At 35.4% G+C, this 17,823-nt stretch overlaps 1 protein-coding gene across 1 annotated transcript in view; it reads right to left on the bottom strand.

The window, feature by feature from the left end:
• Nucleotides 1–17,823, bottom strand: part of LOC117114772 (hyalin-like) — a gene marked incomplete at its 5' end in the record, with an annotated part of 36,494 nt that overhangs the window by 8,552 nt on the left and 10,119 nt on the right. The window contains one exon of the mRNA XM_033258461.1: nt 9,808–10,044. Within this exon, the coding sequence (XP_033114352.1) occupies nt 9,808–10,044 (237 nt within the window). The remainder of the gene's footprint in view (nt 1–9,807; nt 10,045–17,823) is intronic.

Raw genomic sequence — 17,823 nt, 5'->3', positions numbered from 1 at the left:
TATGCGCTAAGGACCGATGGGTACCGGCCTCAGGTAGGAATCCATACATCGACTCATTCGTCAACACAGCCAAAAACCACCTCAACCTATCACCAGAAGAGAGGAATGCCATTCGCACACTCAAATCGAATAAGGATATCGTCATCAGGAAAGCCAACAAATGAGGAGCCACCACAATTCTGAACAAAACTGACTACATCACTGAAGCTAATTCTCAACTTACAGACTGTAATTTTTATAAGAAATTTGACAAGGACCCTACTGAACGTTTTAAATCCGAACTTTGTAAAATCACTTCCGAATTCAAATTTATTGCGCCATCGACCGTTCATGATCTTACTCCTACTAACCCTTCCCCAGGTTTGTTTTACACTATCCATAAACTGCACAAATCGCCCAAACTCATCGCCAAAGAACTTAACAGTACTCCTAATCCTTCACCCGATATTTCCACTAACCCTGCTGACCTAGCCATACTTGCTAGGTCCCTCCGTATCTCACCCCCGGGCAGACTCATAGTTTCAGCCATTGGTACTCTGACAGAGCACTTATCCGGCTTCACTGATTCTATTCTTCAACCTCTCATCCCCGCTATTCCCAGTTTCACTAAAGACACTACTCATTTTCTTAATATTGTATCCTCCATCCCTGAACTTGCTGGAGATTCCCTTCTTGTTACTATGGACGTTCGTCCCTCTACTCTAACATCCCCCACAACGAAGGCTTGAATGCTCTTTCATCTTTTCTTCACAAACACGATTTACCCATTTCCCATTTCATACTTACCCATAACAATTTTTTTTTTAATAATGAGCCCTTTCTCCAAGTTAAATGTACAGCCATGGGTACCAAGATGGTGCCCAGCTATGCCAACATCTTCATGGCATTCCTGGAAGAGAAACTTATCTCTGCTTTTCAATTTAAACCCGCTCATTATCACCGGTACATAGACGATATTTTCTTCGTTTGGAACCATGGGCTTGACAATCTTTTGCTTTTTGAAAGACATGCTAACACATTTCACCCTCACATTAAATTCACACTTGACTACTCATCCCAGAACATCCCTTTTCTCGATGTATTCGTCTCTATCCAAAATGGTAACATCACCACTTCAGTTTACGCTAAACCTACTGACAATCACTCATACCTTAATTTCTATAGCTCTCATCCCCTCATTCCCAAGAAATCTATTTTTTTTTTATAGCCAATGCCTTCGCCTTAAACGGATCTGTTCAGATGAGGCCGATTACACCGCCAATGTCGGTCTACTCATGGGATATTTTATTGACAGCGGTTACCCTATCCCCCTCATCCAATCCCAAATAGCCAAAGCTAATAAACGATCCCGCCAAGACCTTCTCGCCCCCCGACCCAAATCCACCACTGACCGAATTCCTTTAGTTTTTGACTTTCATCCCCAAGTGGAAACCATTAGGAAAGATTTCTCCATACTTCAACAGCACGAATCCACTAAATTTCTTCTTTCTTCTTCTAATATTAATGATAACCCTAACCACGGTAACCTTAAATGCAATAAACCTCGTTGTATATTATGCACTTCACTCATTACTGACAGCAACATTGAAATTCCTAATAGCAAACATACCATTCATCCACCTCCTTTCAAGTGCGATTCTCCTAATGTTATTTACTTAATTACCTGCAATATTTGCCCACTGTCCATTATATAGGCGAGACCAGCACTAAGTTTCGTACTGGAATTAATAACCACAAGTCCTCCATCCGCAATAATCTCCCTGGATTCTCTGTTGCCGAGCATTTCAATGCCCCTAACCATAGTATCAACAACATGAAATTTGCCATTATCGCCGGTAATTTTAAGTCTCATTCAGACAGAAAAATTAATGAACTCATATATATATTCTCAAATACAAAACTCACCTCTTTGGCCTCAACAGAGATCTCGGCATCATTAGTGATTACACATTCAGCCACCTCTAACATCATTGTATCACCGTTTATTATATTATTACATTATTTTACACATGCTGTTTATTTTTGTCATATCCCGGCTTCTGTTTGATTTTCATTGTTATTATTTAGTTTTTGCTTTTGATCACTCATTCCTATTTGCGATTTTGAACTAGACATATTTTTTTATTCTTTTTTTTTTTTATATCTACGGGTTTTATTATAACGTGTTGTTTACTTATTTCCTATCTTCTTGATGTAGCTATGCTACACTCATTTTTATTATACTTTTTCATAACATTGATTCATTTTGACTATTTTATGTATTTACCTCGCTCTTGACATTATATATTTATTATTTTACATATTTTATACTTGCGTCCATTGTGGCCTAAATGTTATGCTATGTTTCTCTATATCCTGTTTTTATTTGGAATTTTGGTCAATATACTATAGTCTGTTTATTATTGAACGACTATTAATCTCCGTTCTCATTGCAAACTGTTTATTACTATCAATGTATAGGCCTACCCGATTTTAATTACTCTCATTATAATCCGCATTGATATTCTTTAACTCCTCCCACTACGGTGGTTATGTGTGTCCACTCTTTGCTAGTTTTTTCATGTACTTTGATAAAGACCTGAGGAAAGGTCGAAATATTGGTTTTCTCCAATAATAATAATAATAATAAAGTGTTTCTAAAGTCTAAACATGGTATTCGTTTCCTATATTCTTTTTTATATATGTATATATATATATATATATATGTACATATATATATATTATATATATATTATATATTATATATATATTTATACTGTATATATGTATGTATATGTATATATATGTATATATATTTGTACATGTCTATACACATATATATATGTAATATATATGTATATAACATCATGTATACTACTATCTGACTCCGTTGTTTGCATGATAGTGAAAATGTTACCTTTCAGGGTCTTCGTTTTTCTGAGTCCGAGCTATCGCTGTTGTCACAACAGCATCATTCAGGGAACTACCTTACTGGTTTTGTGACCGTTCTATGGTTGAACAGTCACGTTACTGTTACAACGGAGTCAGATAGTAGTATACATGCTGACTCCGTTGTAACAGTAACGTGACTGTTCAACCATAGAACGGTCACGTTACTGTTACAACGGAGTCAGATAGTAGTATACATGCTGTTATTTTAAGACAAAATGGACGTGAAGTTCTTAGTACCTAAAGATAGCAAGATAGGAAAAACAACCGTATTTTCAATATTCGATGTGCCCGAGATTAGACCACGTAGCATAAACTTAAATCCAGTGTCACCGGCAGTAAATCCAAGAAACTACTATGTAAGACCGTACAATCTCTGCTACATATTAGAATTAATCAGTGCTCCTACACCATCAAAAATCTCGAAGAAAAATACAACAATTAGAAAACATGTTACAAACCGTCATACCACACGATACAGGCTTATTGTATAGTACGCATCAATTCACGCCTCAAGAATTTGCATAACAAAGAATTAGACCACGTAAAAACAAAGCAACGTAACAATTTTGATATTCTAGTAAAAGTAAAACAACAACTGCACAAGAGTACCAACTACACGGCTAGCACCGACACATACAAGCAAAGATGGGTAATAAACATATCCGATAGACCTCTTGACACAGATGAAACTTCTATTTTAGAAAAAGGGCTTAATTTTGCAGTCACCCCTCATAGAACACAAATTAAAGATATTGTTGTTAATACCGAGCTGGCTTGCCGACAATTACTGTGGGATTCGAACTTTTAAATGAACGTCTGGATGTAAAATATTCATCCTGTGTGCGCTACACCGGTATGGTAATTAGTTCGAGGTTGGGCGCGACAGGTTTGAATGCTGGAATCCGGTTAATGCGGTTAGTCGTGTGTTTGATGCCATAGGATGGTTAACCGAGTTAAGGTGGGCGTATATTTTGTTCTGTAATGAATTTGTTTGATCATGTAATGAATTGGTATTAGTATTAGTTAATAATAATTAAATAATCTAAAAATATATATGTTGATGTTTATAATTTGTTATAGCCGATGAAGTTGTGATAATGTAGACTTTTGCATTGCTCGTGGTTGTGACACTGTTTTATTAGTGGCAATTACCTGTGTTAGTTAATTACTAATATATTGAATATTTTATGTTTATTGGAAAATACAGTATAGAACCCATATTTAATTGGTACTTCGTTGTTTAATTCTGTAGCATTATGAAGTACAATTTTCTGTCATTGTGAGGACTAGGATTGGAAGATTGAGTCGTTTGCATCGTTAAGCCTATTGTTAACCTGTAAGTCAAGATGGCCGATTATTTATTGAATGGCGGTATTGTTATATATGTAAGATTGATAATTGTGATTCATATGACTTACATCTTTGATAATGTGTTGATTTAAAGAGAAAACATGCTTACCATAATGTCAATTCTATAATACATGCATTACTTGCTAATGATTATTATGTCTATTTGCTATTTGGATAACGTTAAATACTTTTAATGATAGTTAGTCCTATTGAATTACTGTATGTATTCAACTGATTCAGATTTAGTATGTTAATACTGTATTGAATTACTGTATGTATTTAACTGATTCAGATTCAGTATGTCAATACTGTGAGACTGATAATTGTTGTGTTGTTTTGTAGGGTTATGACTGCCATAAACTTGTTGGGGGTTTTTCAGTTTCCTTTTGTTGGAAAATTTTGATGTTTCACTGTTGAGTGACTTCCTTTCTTCAATAAACAAAGTCGAACCGTTCTGCAGTCGTTTTTGTGTCCTCAATTTCAGAGTGATGACTGTCAGCACGCGACATTACTGCCAGCAAAAGCACAAAGCCTTAGAGCGGAAATAACTAAATGTCTCCACAAATCCAAAACACCTAAAAGAAACATTAGCAAAGGAGAATTCAATGCCCTGATCAAACTGAAACAAGATAAAAACATAACGGTCCTTCCTGCCGACATAGGCATCAGAGCTACTGTCATTATGAATACACCTGACTACGAAACTAAAACGAGCAACCTTTTATCAGACAAAGATACCTACAAAAAACTAAAGAAAGACCCCACCCATATTTTTAAACGGGAGTTAATTTAATTCGTAAATGGCAAAATGAAGAACCTATACCGAAGGCCACTAAGGATTTTATCTACCACACATCAGAGAAGTTCCTAAATCTATGGCACTCCTAAAATCTACAAACAGGAAATATCACTTAGGCCTATTGTGGCTAGTATAGGTAGTGTCACATACAACGCATCTAAAATGTTAGCTACCATACTTGGTCCGTCAGTTGGCACCACGGAACTCCAATAGTCAAGATTTTATAACCAAAATCAAATCACTAATCATTCCTTCTGGTCACAAAATAATCTCGTATGATGTGTTTGCTTTGTTTACAAGCATTCCGGTTTACGAGGCAATAGAGGCAATCAGAGATTATTTAGCACATGACACATCCATCACAAACCGCACTTCATTAACCATCACACAGATACTTGATCTCCTCACTTGTGTACTAAATACCACATATTTTAGATACAGGGGAGAATTTTTCAAACAAACGCATGGCGCAGCCATTGCAAACTTATATATGGAACAAAAAAACAAAACAAAACATTATCAACAGCACCTTATCCTCCACTACTATGGTACCGTTATGTTGATGACACTTTCGTAGTCATCCACGAGGAGTATATTGACAACTTCACAAAACACATCAATAATATGGATCCTCACATTAATTTCACCTATGAAAAAGAGTACTGCAATGATAACAACAGTGTCAAAATCACTATAAAAAACCGACTCATACCGACCAGTATTTACACTTCGATTCCAACCACCATCAAGAACATAAACAATCGGTTGTGAGAACATTGCTCCATTGTGTTAACACATTAGTCACTACAGAACAAGACAAACAGATCGAACAGAAACATATAAAAACAGCACTGAAGGCCAACGGTTACAAAGACTGGATATACAATATCCCACATAAGCAACACAACACAAAACCACTCCAGAAAACAATACTACACAGATTAGAGTACCTATACCTTACACCAGAGGCTTATCAGAAAAACCTACTAATAATATACAAAGAACATGGGGTACAAACATACCACAGACCATTTATTACCATCAGATACTTTTTAGTACACCCCAAAGACAACACTCCAAAAGCCAACTTATGTGGAGCAATTTATAAAAATCTGTTGCCTGGAATGCCCTGCCACGTACGTTGGCGAGACAGCAAGAGCAATTGGCACAAGATACAAAGAACACACTCTGGACAATCTGGATTAATCACAGCAGTTAGACAACATATCAAATCAACGAAACACATCATTACATACAAATGGAAAACATGGAAGTAGTGTGCCGTGAGGGACAATACTGGAAAATAAATATAAGGAAAAGCATCGAAATTCACACCCAGAAGCCCACCCTGAATAGGAACACAGGATATGACCTACCAGCCATCTTCAGTGACCTGCTGTTACGTGACTGTTCAACCATAGAACGGTCACAAAACCAGTAAGGTAGGTCCCTGAATGATGCCGTTGTGACAACAGCCAAAGCTCGGACTCAGAAAAACGAAGACTCTGAAAGGTAACATTTTCACTATCATGTATGTATATAAATATATATGTTTGTATATATATGTATATGTATATATTTGATTTTATATATATATATGTATATGTATATATTTGTGTGTATATATATATAAGTATATATGTATATATATGTATACATATAATATAGTAGCTTTTCAACGAATAAAGGCATTTTATTACACAATGAATTTTATAGGACTTTATTCGTTGAAAAGCTACAGGGTAGCCTACGATGTTCCATCATGTCCTTATTTAAACACTGTATATGTACCTTTGATGATTTATATTATATTTATTCAACAGTGTTAACGGCTAACTCCCTTCAATATCATGTATATGTATATGTATATATGTGGGGGTGGGTGTGTGTATATGTTTATATGTATATATATATGTATATATATATGTAAATATATATATATACATATATATATATATGTGTGTGTGTATTATATGTATGTATATGTATAGATATATACATGTATGTATATATGTATGTAAAGGGCGTAATAATAACACAATACAAATTAATTAATTAATTTAATTAATTAATAGAAATCTATAAGGTGCTCTAAATGCTAAAATATAATAAGAGATAAGGTTGCCCTTGGAGTCAAAGGTAAGGATTATTATTTCGCGATAAAGAGTGTGATAAATAAAAAAGGGATCAAAACAGTGAAACTACAACACACCAAATATGAAAAAAAAAATGTGGAGACAAATAGGTACATTCACTAAAGCAAGATTCAACGCCTAGTAGTAAGTAAATAGGAAGCTAAAACAGAGGCAAACATTCTTTAAGTGCAAATACTGCGGTAGGAAGCATTTAGGAGGCCATAATTCATAGCTAGTAGAACATGTTCCTTATGTTGCAAATGAAATCACTTAGCATTGTAATGCATGCAAAAGACGACGGTACACCCATCACAAAATACGGATAGCGATTCATCCGACTATGAGGACTTTAATTTTGTTGATAAACACACACTAAGAAGTAAGTAAGAACCATGCAATACAAATACCAAAATATAAATAAATATAAATGAACACAAAAAATTAACTTACTCTCCATAAACTCTGAAAAAATGAAGTGACAGAGATTGTTGAAGACAGAAGACAGCACTTAACCTTAATGTGTTCATAGGCTGGAAGATAAACATGAAATAGAAGTCGTTTCACTAGCAAACCAGTAGTCCAAGCACCACGCAAAGTGCTGATAGCAGTAAAAGAAAAGCAAAACGTGAACTTGACCGATTAGAGCATGAAGGTACCATTACCAAAGTAACAACAACTACACCATGGGCATAGAATATCGTAGTGATCGACAAGCGAATAAGACGAGAAGACCTAAAACCACTGAAAATGTAATCAATCGCGATTTCGACATGGGTATAATTAAGCAGTAGAGGAAGAAGAGGTTGAAGCCAAAGAACAAAAGGTCTGGAAAATAAATTCTAACAATTTAGGCAGTAAGTGCAGAAATGCATGATGCTGTCTAGTAAGTAAGTAAGCTGGCTGGCAGGCAGACGGATAGGCAGGCGCACAAATACTTTTGGAATAGTAAGCGTACTAAAACAGTATCAGCAAAGGCAAAAAAAAAAAGCACTTGAAAACTTATCTGGAGTAAAATGACATCCTAATATACGAAAAAAAGAGACAGTAAAACAAGCAATGCGAGACTGTAACAACAATCTCAGCCTTTATGAGAAATAAGAATGAAAGGAGTGTCATATCATTGGTTGGAGAACGCATTTGCGAACATTAAAAGAGCACCCAGTGAGTGGTGGCGCCAGCGCAGGGTGGGGGAGGGGGGTTGGCAGGGGAATTTGCCCAAGTGTTAGACAGGCCTGAAGCCCCCTGTCATCCGACGAACGATGGTAATGGTACCGTCATGCTCTCATCGGTCCAGTTCACATTTTGCTTTTCTTTTACTGCTTTCAGAACTTTGCGTGGTGCTTGGACGAATGGTTTTGCTTGCGGATCGACTTTATTCATGTTTTTCTTCCAGCCTGTTAACACATCTTAAAATTCTGTTAGAAGATCATCAATGTTAAGGCTGTTTTCTGTCTTCAACAATATCTTGTCACTTCCATTTTTCTGAGTTTATGGAGAGTAAATTAATTTCTTATGTTCATTTATATTTATTTATATTTTATTTATATTTATTGTATTTGTTAATATTTTGTTGTACAACCCATTTTTTAAATCTTCATCTTAGTAACCATCCAATTCTATCCATTATGTCCCACAAACACTTAGGCATAATTATATGATAACACTCTAACATGGAAGTCTCACACGTCTTCCCTTTGTCAGAAACTATCTTCTTGCACGAACCTCAAAATTTACTAACGACTCTACCCTTCAAATACTTTATAATTCATTGTTTCTCTCTCGCCTTGACTATTGTTGCTTATTTTGGGGGTCAAAATCTACCTCATTATCTAAAGTTCAGAACATCCAGAACAGAACCATTCGTATCTTATTGAAACTTACTCCTACCACTCACCTTACTCCTACTCATTTCAGATCTGCCAATACCCTTACCCTTCAACTCCGATTTCAATTTCAACTCTGCTGTTTAACTTACAAAGCTCTTCATAACCTTGCTCCACAAACTCTTTGTCAATGCCTTAAAAATATTGTTGCCAGTGGCCGTATGACCACAAGAAAAATCACTAAAGGTGATCTTCTCTTCCTAAGCCTAATCTAGAAATCTTTAAAAATTTCATTCAGCTATAATGCTCCTTTACACCTACAACTCTCTTCCGCCGATTGTCCTTTCCACTTTCTCTTTCTCTTCTTTCAAATCCAACCTTCTTAATCTTTCATCCAATCTTGTGTAATTTTCCCTGTGGCCTTCTCTTTTTGTTGCAATATTTTTAATCTTGATTTTGTTCTGTTTTGTATTGTAAATTATATATTTTTAATAAACAGTTTATTTAACATTTTTCTATTTTTGCTAGTTTAATTATCTTCTCGTTAATTCTTTTGATTAATTTTTTATTTCAATTATTTTTCTGTCTAATGTGTCAATTTTAGTTTTTCCCCTTTTTTTTCTCTTGCTTTAATGTTTTCCTAAATCATTAATTTATATAATTTAAATAAATTACCCTTTCAAATCTTCTTTTGTGGTTTTACATAGTTACCAAGGACTAATACATTTTGTAAAATTGGTGATAAACAAAATGATACTAAGAGACTCACCAAAGATGTTTACTATAAACATACAGTAACCTGTGTTACCAGCAGAATCAGTTGCAAAACAAGTAACGTCAGTTAAACCAAGATTAAATATAGAACCTGAAGGCGGAGTACAAGTAGCTGACAGTCCGGTATCATCATTGTCAGTGACTATTGGGTCAATCCAGGTCACCGTACCTCGGCCAAAGGCATTACCAATGGCAACATCACCATGGCATGTCACTCTTGGACTCTCATAGTCTAGAAAATAAAAGTTAAAAAAAAAACATTTTTAAAGAAATTTATGAGAAAACAAAGCATTTGCCTCTCAAACTGAATTGCATTTCATGATTGAATATGCAGGTATAAAAAAAAACAACAAGTCAATCCATTAAAAAGACCTCAAATAAACAAAACTTAAACCAATCATAAATTTAAGTATAGTGTACCACTCAAAGTTTCAAATCATTAATTAACTTCACCAGATATGGTAAAGGACTTATCATGAAATGAAGTTGAAATTGCAACATAAAAAAAAGTCGTTAAAAGGTGTAAAGTAAAAGAAAAACATGGAAAATCAATATAATTATAATGAAGTGAAAAAAAAAAAAAACAGCGAAAACTAAGTTTACTGCGACGTTATTAGTGAGACTTGAACCATGGCTGCAATGGTAATAGCGAGGTACACCGTGACTCACAACCATTGCTTGCTATATGAGCCGACCTTGCATCGGAAAGTGCATTTTCAGTTCATAGCGATTCAATAACTGAAAGCAAACATTATTCATATTCATTAATAGATACAAAGCGCCAGGCCCAGATAACATTCCGAACTGGATACTAAAAGAATGTTCAACTTAATTGGCGTATTCTCTGTGTGCAATTATTAGCTCCAGCTTGCGAGAGAATACGTGCCTCAGATATGGAATTCAGCAAATGTTGTGCCAATTCCAAAAGTCAACCATCCAAAGAACATTGAAAATGACTGTACTATTTCTCTCACACCCACAGTGGCAAAACTCACTGAAAGCCTAATAGTTGAACACTTTTGGTCTAAAGTAAAAGATTAGCTTAATGATAATCAAGTGGTTGTATGAAGGGTCTTTCGACTGTCGACGCTTAGTTAAACTCTTCTCTCATGGCTACTATTCTACAGACGATGGGGAAGAGTTGCGTATCTTATTAGTTGATTTTAAAAGGGCTTACGATTGCATTGATCATAATATTGATATCCACAAACTAAGAGGCCTCGAAGTTTCTCCTCATATTATAGCCTGGATTAGTTCACTTCTAGAAAATAGACTCCAATAATTAGGAAATTTCACTACAAATTGGCTCTTTCCAAATGGGGGATCTGGCCATGGTACCTGGCTCGCAGTTATCATCATCATTATTTTCATAAATGATCTTAAGGTTAAAAAAATGTGTGTTAAATTTATGGGCGATACATCCATTCCAGAATACATTGACAAAAATCAAGTATCCTCTGAGAACTACATGAAACTAAAGAAATTTTCATTAGTTGTACACACATTTGCCCCTCGTCTATTTATGTCTATTGATGGAACCATCATTGAATCGGTGATTTCTACTAAACTGTTAGGTATTTACTTTGTGTTCCAACTTATCTTGGCAACCCCCATATTGATGGTATTTTAAAGAAGTGTAACTCCAGGCTATTCTTTCTGAGGCATATGAAAATGTCAGGCCGTAATAATTAAGGTTTAATTGCTTTTTTTATAAACAAGTTGTAAGACCCATAATGGCATACGCCCGTCCTGCATGGGGGATGAGTTTAAATAAAAATCAAATATATCGGCTTGAACAGTCCGCCCCCCCCCCAAAAAGAGCTCTTAAGGTTATATTCCCTAATACTAAATATGAATATGCACTTAGTGAGGCTAATGTCCCTGAGCGTAGCACTAGGCGGCTTGATTTGTGCAAAAAAAAATTTAAAAAATGTTAAACTTAAAAAATCCCAATCATATATTAAATGGTCTTCTTCCAGAACCATGATAATAAATCTCACAACATAAGTCGAAAATGATTAGTATAATATTGAATCCCAACACGATGGCGTGTATTTCAATACTTGGAGTATGTATTATACTTTCTTATTAGTATTATTATTATTTTAATGGTTTAGTGTATAATGAAAATGATTGCAATTGCAATAATAATAATAGTATTAAATAATAGTCATTGTTTTAATGGTAGTAATAGTAATTTTAATAATAATTTTAATGTCTTTTGTGAGATTTTTCTTATGTGCCTTCTTATCTTATTGTACATGTGAAAAATGATGTTTGTTTTGTAATAAATTTATACTGAATTGAATTGAACACAAATCTTTAAATGGTCCTCATATCCACACCCTACTGCGGATCGTCACCAAAATTGGATAATTCCTTCAGTTCACCATGAAAAACTATTCTGCAAAGGAATGTGCGTCGAATCCAACAACCCTATTATTATTATCTCTGAAATTCTGAACACCTATTTTCCCCTACCGCCATCTCCGTTCAGCAAATACTGTAAGTTTCTTTTCACTGTCCCCACATTGGAATTAAAAATGTATGACCAACGAACCTTTACTTTTTGTGTCTCATTTCTGTGAAACGACTTACCCTCCTTGGATCCATTTAATAGTGCAGTTTGTACGTTGTTAAATTATCTTTTTATATAAATTATATTTCAAAACAAGATTTGTAAAACAAATACAGAAACACTTCCGAAATCCAATTGTACTGTACAATTTTGACTAAACTTTGTATAATATATACTTTAATGACCTAATACTTTATAAAATTATGTTCAGCATTGAAGTCAAAAACCTGACTAACAGTGATATTCTACATTATTTGTAACCCGATTTATTTCAGTTGTAGTAGATTTCTAATAATAAACTTTAACTTTCTAATTATCCTTAATTCCTATCAGCTAGCTAAAAAGTTTTTTTTTTCACGAAGTTTACTTCAATTTTATTACATAGAGGGCGCTTGCTTATACATTTTGCATAGCCATAGTATGATTTTGATCGACCTGACTTACCGTAAATGCTCGAATAAGCACCGCTCTCGAATAAGCGCCGCGGCACTTAATTGAGAGTATATCATATTATATTGTGTGTGATGAACACGGTTTTAAATACAAAGTATACAGTGTTAAAATTAATAACTAAAACAATGAAGACACAATCATTTCTTTATAAACGTTTGTTTACGATGGTAGGACCAATGATAGGCATACTGAACTGCAGGAATAGGCCTATGTGAAATAGGTTACAATGGAACGGGCATGGAAAAAGCCACGTTAATATTTTTTTTTATAAGCGCCACTCTCAAATAAGCACCGCTCTCGAATAAGCGCCAAACTGAAGCCTCCAAATATTTTATAAGCGCCGCCGCGCTTATTCGAGCATATACGGTATACCACGGGTTACACAAGAAGGGTATCCCTCCTCCTCCTTATATTAGGCCTACGTATCTTAACTACCAATATGATTCATGACTCCTAGTACAACCGCTTAGACATAAAACCTAAATCTTTGTTTAAACCATTAACACTATAAGACAGAGGAACAAACGGATCTCAGCACATCTTCTAGACTTAGTAGATTTGAAACCTAAATCACTGATAGTATGGCTCTTTAATTTTGAAATGGTGAGCAACAGGGAAGTCCTTTTGATGGTCTTTAACTATTTTTTGTGGTGTTAAGTCTAAGTACATTCGGTTTCGCCTACATAATTGCTGATTATTACATTTTAGTTCAAAATAGTAGTGTGTACAGAGCTTTTGTACGACGGTGACGACAAAATTCAAATTTGGCAAGCCGGGTTCGGCAAACGGGTGTCTATAAAACAAAGACCGAAAAACGAAAACCCCTATTTTTTCCATTTTATTTTGATGATTATGAACCTGGCTGTCACAAAATCAAAATTACGAAATTTTTTGGGCGCCTCTTTGTGAAATATTCAAGGGTCTTCGTTTTATAGACACCCTATATGGGTGTCTACAAAACGAAGACCGAAGACCTGAAAAACGAAGACCTTCAAATATTTCGCAATTATCTTATTATAAGTATTTCAAAATCATTATAAAACAGTTGCCAAGTACGTATTTCATTATTTCATCGGAATAAAATTAGGAATATCAAGAAATGCTTAAGGGTCTTCGTTTTATAGACACTCTATATGGGTGTCTATAAAACGAAGACCGAAGACCCAAAAACGAAGACCCCTATTTTTTTCTCTTTTGTTTTGATGATAATACATCTGGCTGTCACAAAATTACAATTACGAGGTTATTTAAACTTTAGTTTGTGAAATTATCAAAGGTCTTCGTTTTATAGACACCCATATATGGGTGTCTACAAAACGAAGACTGAAAAACGAAGACCCACATTTTTTTTTCTCTCCAGAATACGGGCTGTATGGGGGCGCTGTTGTCCAGAATACGGGCTTTCTCTCTCCAGTATACGGGCTGTGAAATCTGTCCAGAATACGGGCTCTGAAATCTGTCCAGAATACGGGCTGTATGATGGCGCTGTTGTCCAGAATACGGGCTTTCTTACGTCATATTCTATTTTTAGATTTTGGAACATCAGTGGAATGTAAACAGTAAAATTATAAAAAATAGCAAGCAAGAGCATGGTAAATGGTAAATTTTACGATTTTCATGGATTTTCTAAGCTACAGTTGTAGGCGACATTGCAGTGCGGCATATAGGAAACTCATGTTTACCTGGCCTAGGGCCTAGGCCTAGCCTCTGCCGCCTAGGCCAGAGGCCTAGAGGCCTACGCCAGTGGCGGTGCCAGCGGGGGGGATGCAGGGGGAATCTGCTCTCCCCCACCCCCGGTCGGACAGGCCTGGACCCCCTGTCGTCCTTCGGACGACTAGGTTGTCGGACAAAGGCCTTTTTCACGAATCGGTAGACATCTTGAAGTGATGACAAACATTGCGAATCAGCGGTGCGTAACCAACAGAAATAAGATAAGCTTTTGGGCTGATTTTCTGACATGTTATTTAAAAAATCATAATCGTCGTATCCAAAAATGTTTTCCAGCAAAATGTTCTTAAAAGACTAGTCTACAGCACTATATGATTGAAAAAATTGAAAAACAACTAAAATAAACATTTGGCACGATAATTAGGGCATTTTAAACGTAGCATAAAACTTTCGTGTTGTTACTGTTCCAGGTACCGATAATATACAGATTTCTCTTATTATAAAGTACAAGTTATGTTTTATAAAGAAGTATAGTATAGTAAATCATGTTTTTAACACAGGAAACTCTCGTATGGTAACTAAAACAATGCTAGTCCAGAGTATTACTAGTACTACTGCACTATAATGTATATACCTATTTTAATACACTATTTAGATAGGCTTTTCTTTTTCCATCTTGATTTCAGAGGTCAAAAACATTTTTCAATTTTTTTTCACTCATATAGTGGTGTAGACTAGTCTTTTAAGAACATTTTGCTGGAAATATTCTTTGGATACGACGCTCGTTATCAGCCCAAAAGCTTATCTTATTTCTGTTGGTTACGCACCGCTGATTCGCAATGTTTGTCATCACTTCACGATGTCTACTGATTCGTGAAAAGGCCTATACTAAGCCATAAAAACTCTCCCCGTGAACCATACCAAGGATTTTTTTTATTCCGGGAACCAGGACTGAGGATTTAGTTGGCTTGGTTTCGACCCCCTGTCGCGGACATGTTGGACAAATTTCTGGACCCGCCCCTGCTTATTATAGACAATAGGGATTGGCAATCAAAATAGGGAAATTGTTGTTTTTGATCCGTCGACCTCATCGTGTGTTGCTCTTCTAGTCATAATTGTCATATCCTCTAGGCCTCTGGCATAGGCGGCAGAGGCTATGCCTAGGCCCTAGGCCAGCCAAACATGAGTTTCCTATATGCCGCACTGCAATGTCGGCCTACAACTGTAGCTTAGAAAATCCATGAAAATCGTAAAATTTACCATTTACCATACTCTTGCTTGCTATTTTTGAAAATAATTTTTAGGGTTATTCTTCGCTAATGTGCCATTTTAGAGGTTTAGAAATCATGAAAAAAAAGTTTCACATTTGTAATTCTTTTATTACACATGTCACCATTATGCCATATAACAACTATAATAAACATTTGGCACGATAATTAGGGCATTTTAAGCATTCAATTTTCAGTGCTGTAACACAGCAAATATTTCAAAAATCATCTCCATCATACTTTTTTGTGACGAAGATGATGATATACACATAGATGTGAATCTTAGTAAATTTGAAAGATAAATTGTATTATTTAAATATAGGATAATACACAATGAACAAACATGTTTCGAACAACGTAAGTCGTATCAATTACCATTTTTAATTTATAGCACTACGCTAGCCAGATGCCAGCCTACGCTAGGATTGCTACAAGCTCATGCTGTTACCATTCCCTTTACCTCAATACCCGTTTCAGCAATAGCTCTGACGGGTTGAGGAACCTCACTTTAACTGACAATCAAACTCAATATCAAAAGAGAGAGCCGAAATGTTAATTAGTTTTCCAGCAAGTTGTCAATAAATCACATAGGCATACCTATGGTATAGTATAGTATAGCTGACCTTGCATAGGCAATAAATTACAAAAGCAATGATTATAATCTAATTAAAGAGCAATTACCAGAGAAAGGCCTAATGTCCCAAAAGATGGTTGTAAATCAGGAAAATTTTTAAAGGGTAGAAACACCTCATGTTTAAATGGCTAGGCTAAATCGGATATAAATTTCACAATCTACTAAGGTAAAATTGCTTAACTATTATTTCTATAAACAAAATTGTTGTTTAATTCGAATTTTTATAAGTCGAATTTCGGCTATATCGACGGAATTTTCCTGTCCGGATAGGCCGATTTTAAAGTAATTTCAACCACACAAGTCGAAGTTCCAAATTTAGTAGCGCGCGTGGGAAAAATACACAGCCGTGGGAAAATACGAAGTTCAATCCTTGTTGTACGGCAACAAGTTAGCCATGTCAAACTAACATCTCAGACAGCGTGCTGTGGAAATTGGCTCACATGATCGTATGTCGTAAGTTGCAAGTCTACTCTCACAATACAGACACCTCTCCGGACCGGCTCCAATGTTCAGTTTTTCATCCAGTTTAGTTTGTAAAACTTGTACTGAACCCATTTCTAACAAGATTGTTGTAGTCAGGGCCTAGCTATTTAATTAATTTTTCAAAGCCCTGGATTCTTTTGACTGCCTAGCCTACGCAAATTCAACACATTATTTAATACAGTAATACGTACAGTACCTGTTGTTTTGCTGTACTGCTTAGCAAATTTAATTATTACCAATAAAACTGATGCGACTTTTATATTGTTTTTGCATGCATTTCTTTAGGTCTGATTATGTTTTTCCAAGCACACATTCTTCGTTGGGCAATGGCACTTGCTGGTCGGCAGTCTAGTTGTAAACAGAACAGGTCGCGCCCCCAAAAACTCTTCCTTCCCGCCAATTGGTCCATTTTCGTGGGGTGTTTTGCAGACTAGACATGTGCTTCGGCTGTGATGACGTCAGATCGCCCAAAGTTTTATAGTGCGTGAAAGTAACAAGCTCGGTGTAATCAAGAATGTTTTAATTAAACAAATTTATGAAACAAAACAAAAAACAAATAAGAAACCCTCATGATATATTTTAGAGTCAAATCTAAATAAACCTAAGAAATTATATTTTATTCTCTACAAATTTCCTCCGTAATTAAATTAGCAACATGTTTTGAAAAGCGTCTTGAGTTTAAAGAATGAATGAGGTGCATTTGAAATTTACACCGACGAATCTAACGAATTTGAATTAGACGTCTACTGAGAAGAGTAACCAGTAGAAACTTGCTTTGTTGAGTTCCGTCTATATTGCAGGTTGATTCCAAATGGTTTTTAAGGATTAAAAGCAAGAATATACACTTATTAAAACATTGGAATGCGTAAATTTCACTTCATAATTAACCAAGAAAACGTCTACTGGTGTGTCGTGTTAATTAACAGA

The sequence above is a fragment of the Anneissia japonica genome, unplaced genomic scaffold, assembly GCF_011630105.1.
Source record: "Anneissia japonica isolate Jap-2015-1 unplaced genomic scaffold, ASM1163010v1 scaffold218_len112173_cov101, whole genome shotgun sequence".
NCBI classification, from domain to species: Eukaryota; Metazoa; Echinodermata; class Crinoidea; order Comatulida; family Comatulidae; genus Anneissia; species Anneissia japonica.
The sequence above is the reverse complement of the archived record's forward strand: the minus strand, read 5'-3'. Positions and strand labels throughout refer to the sequence as shown.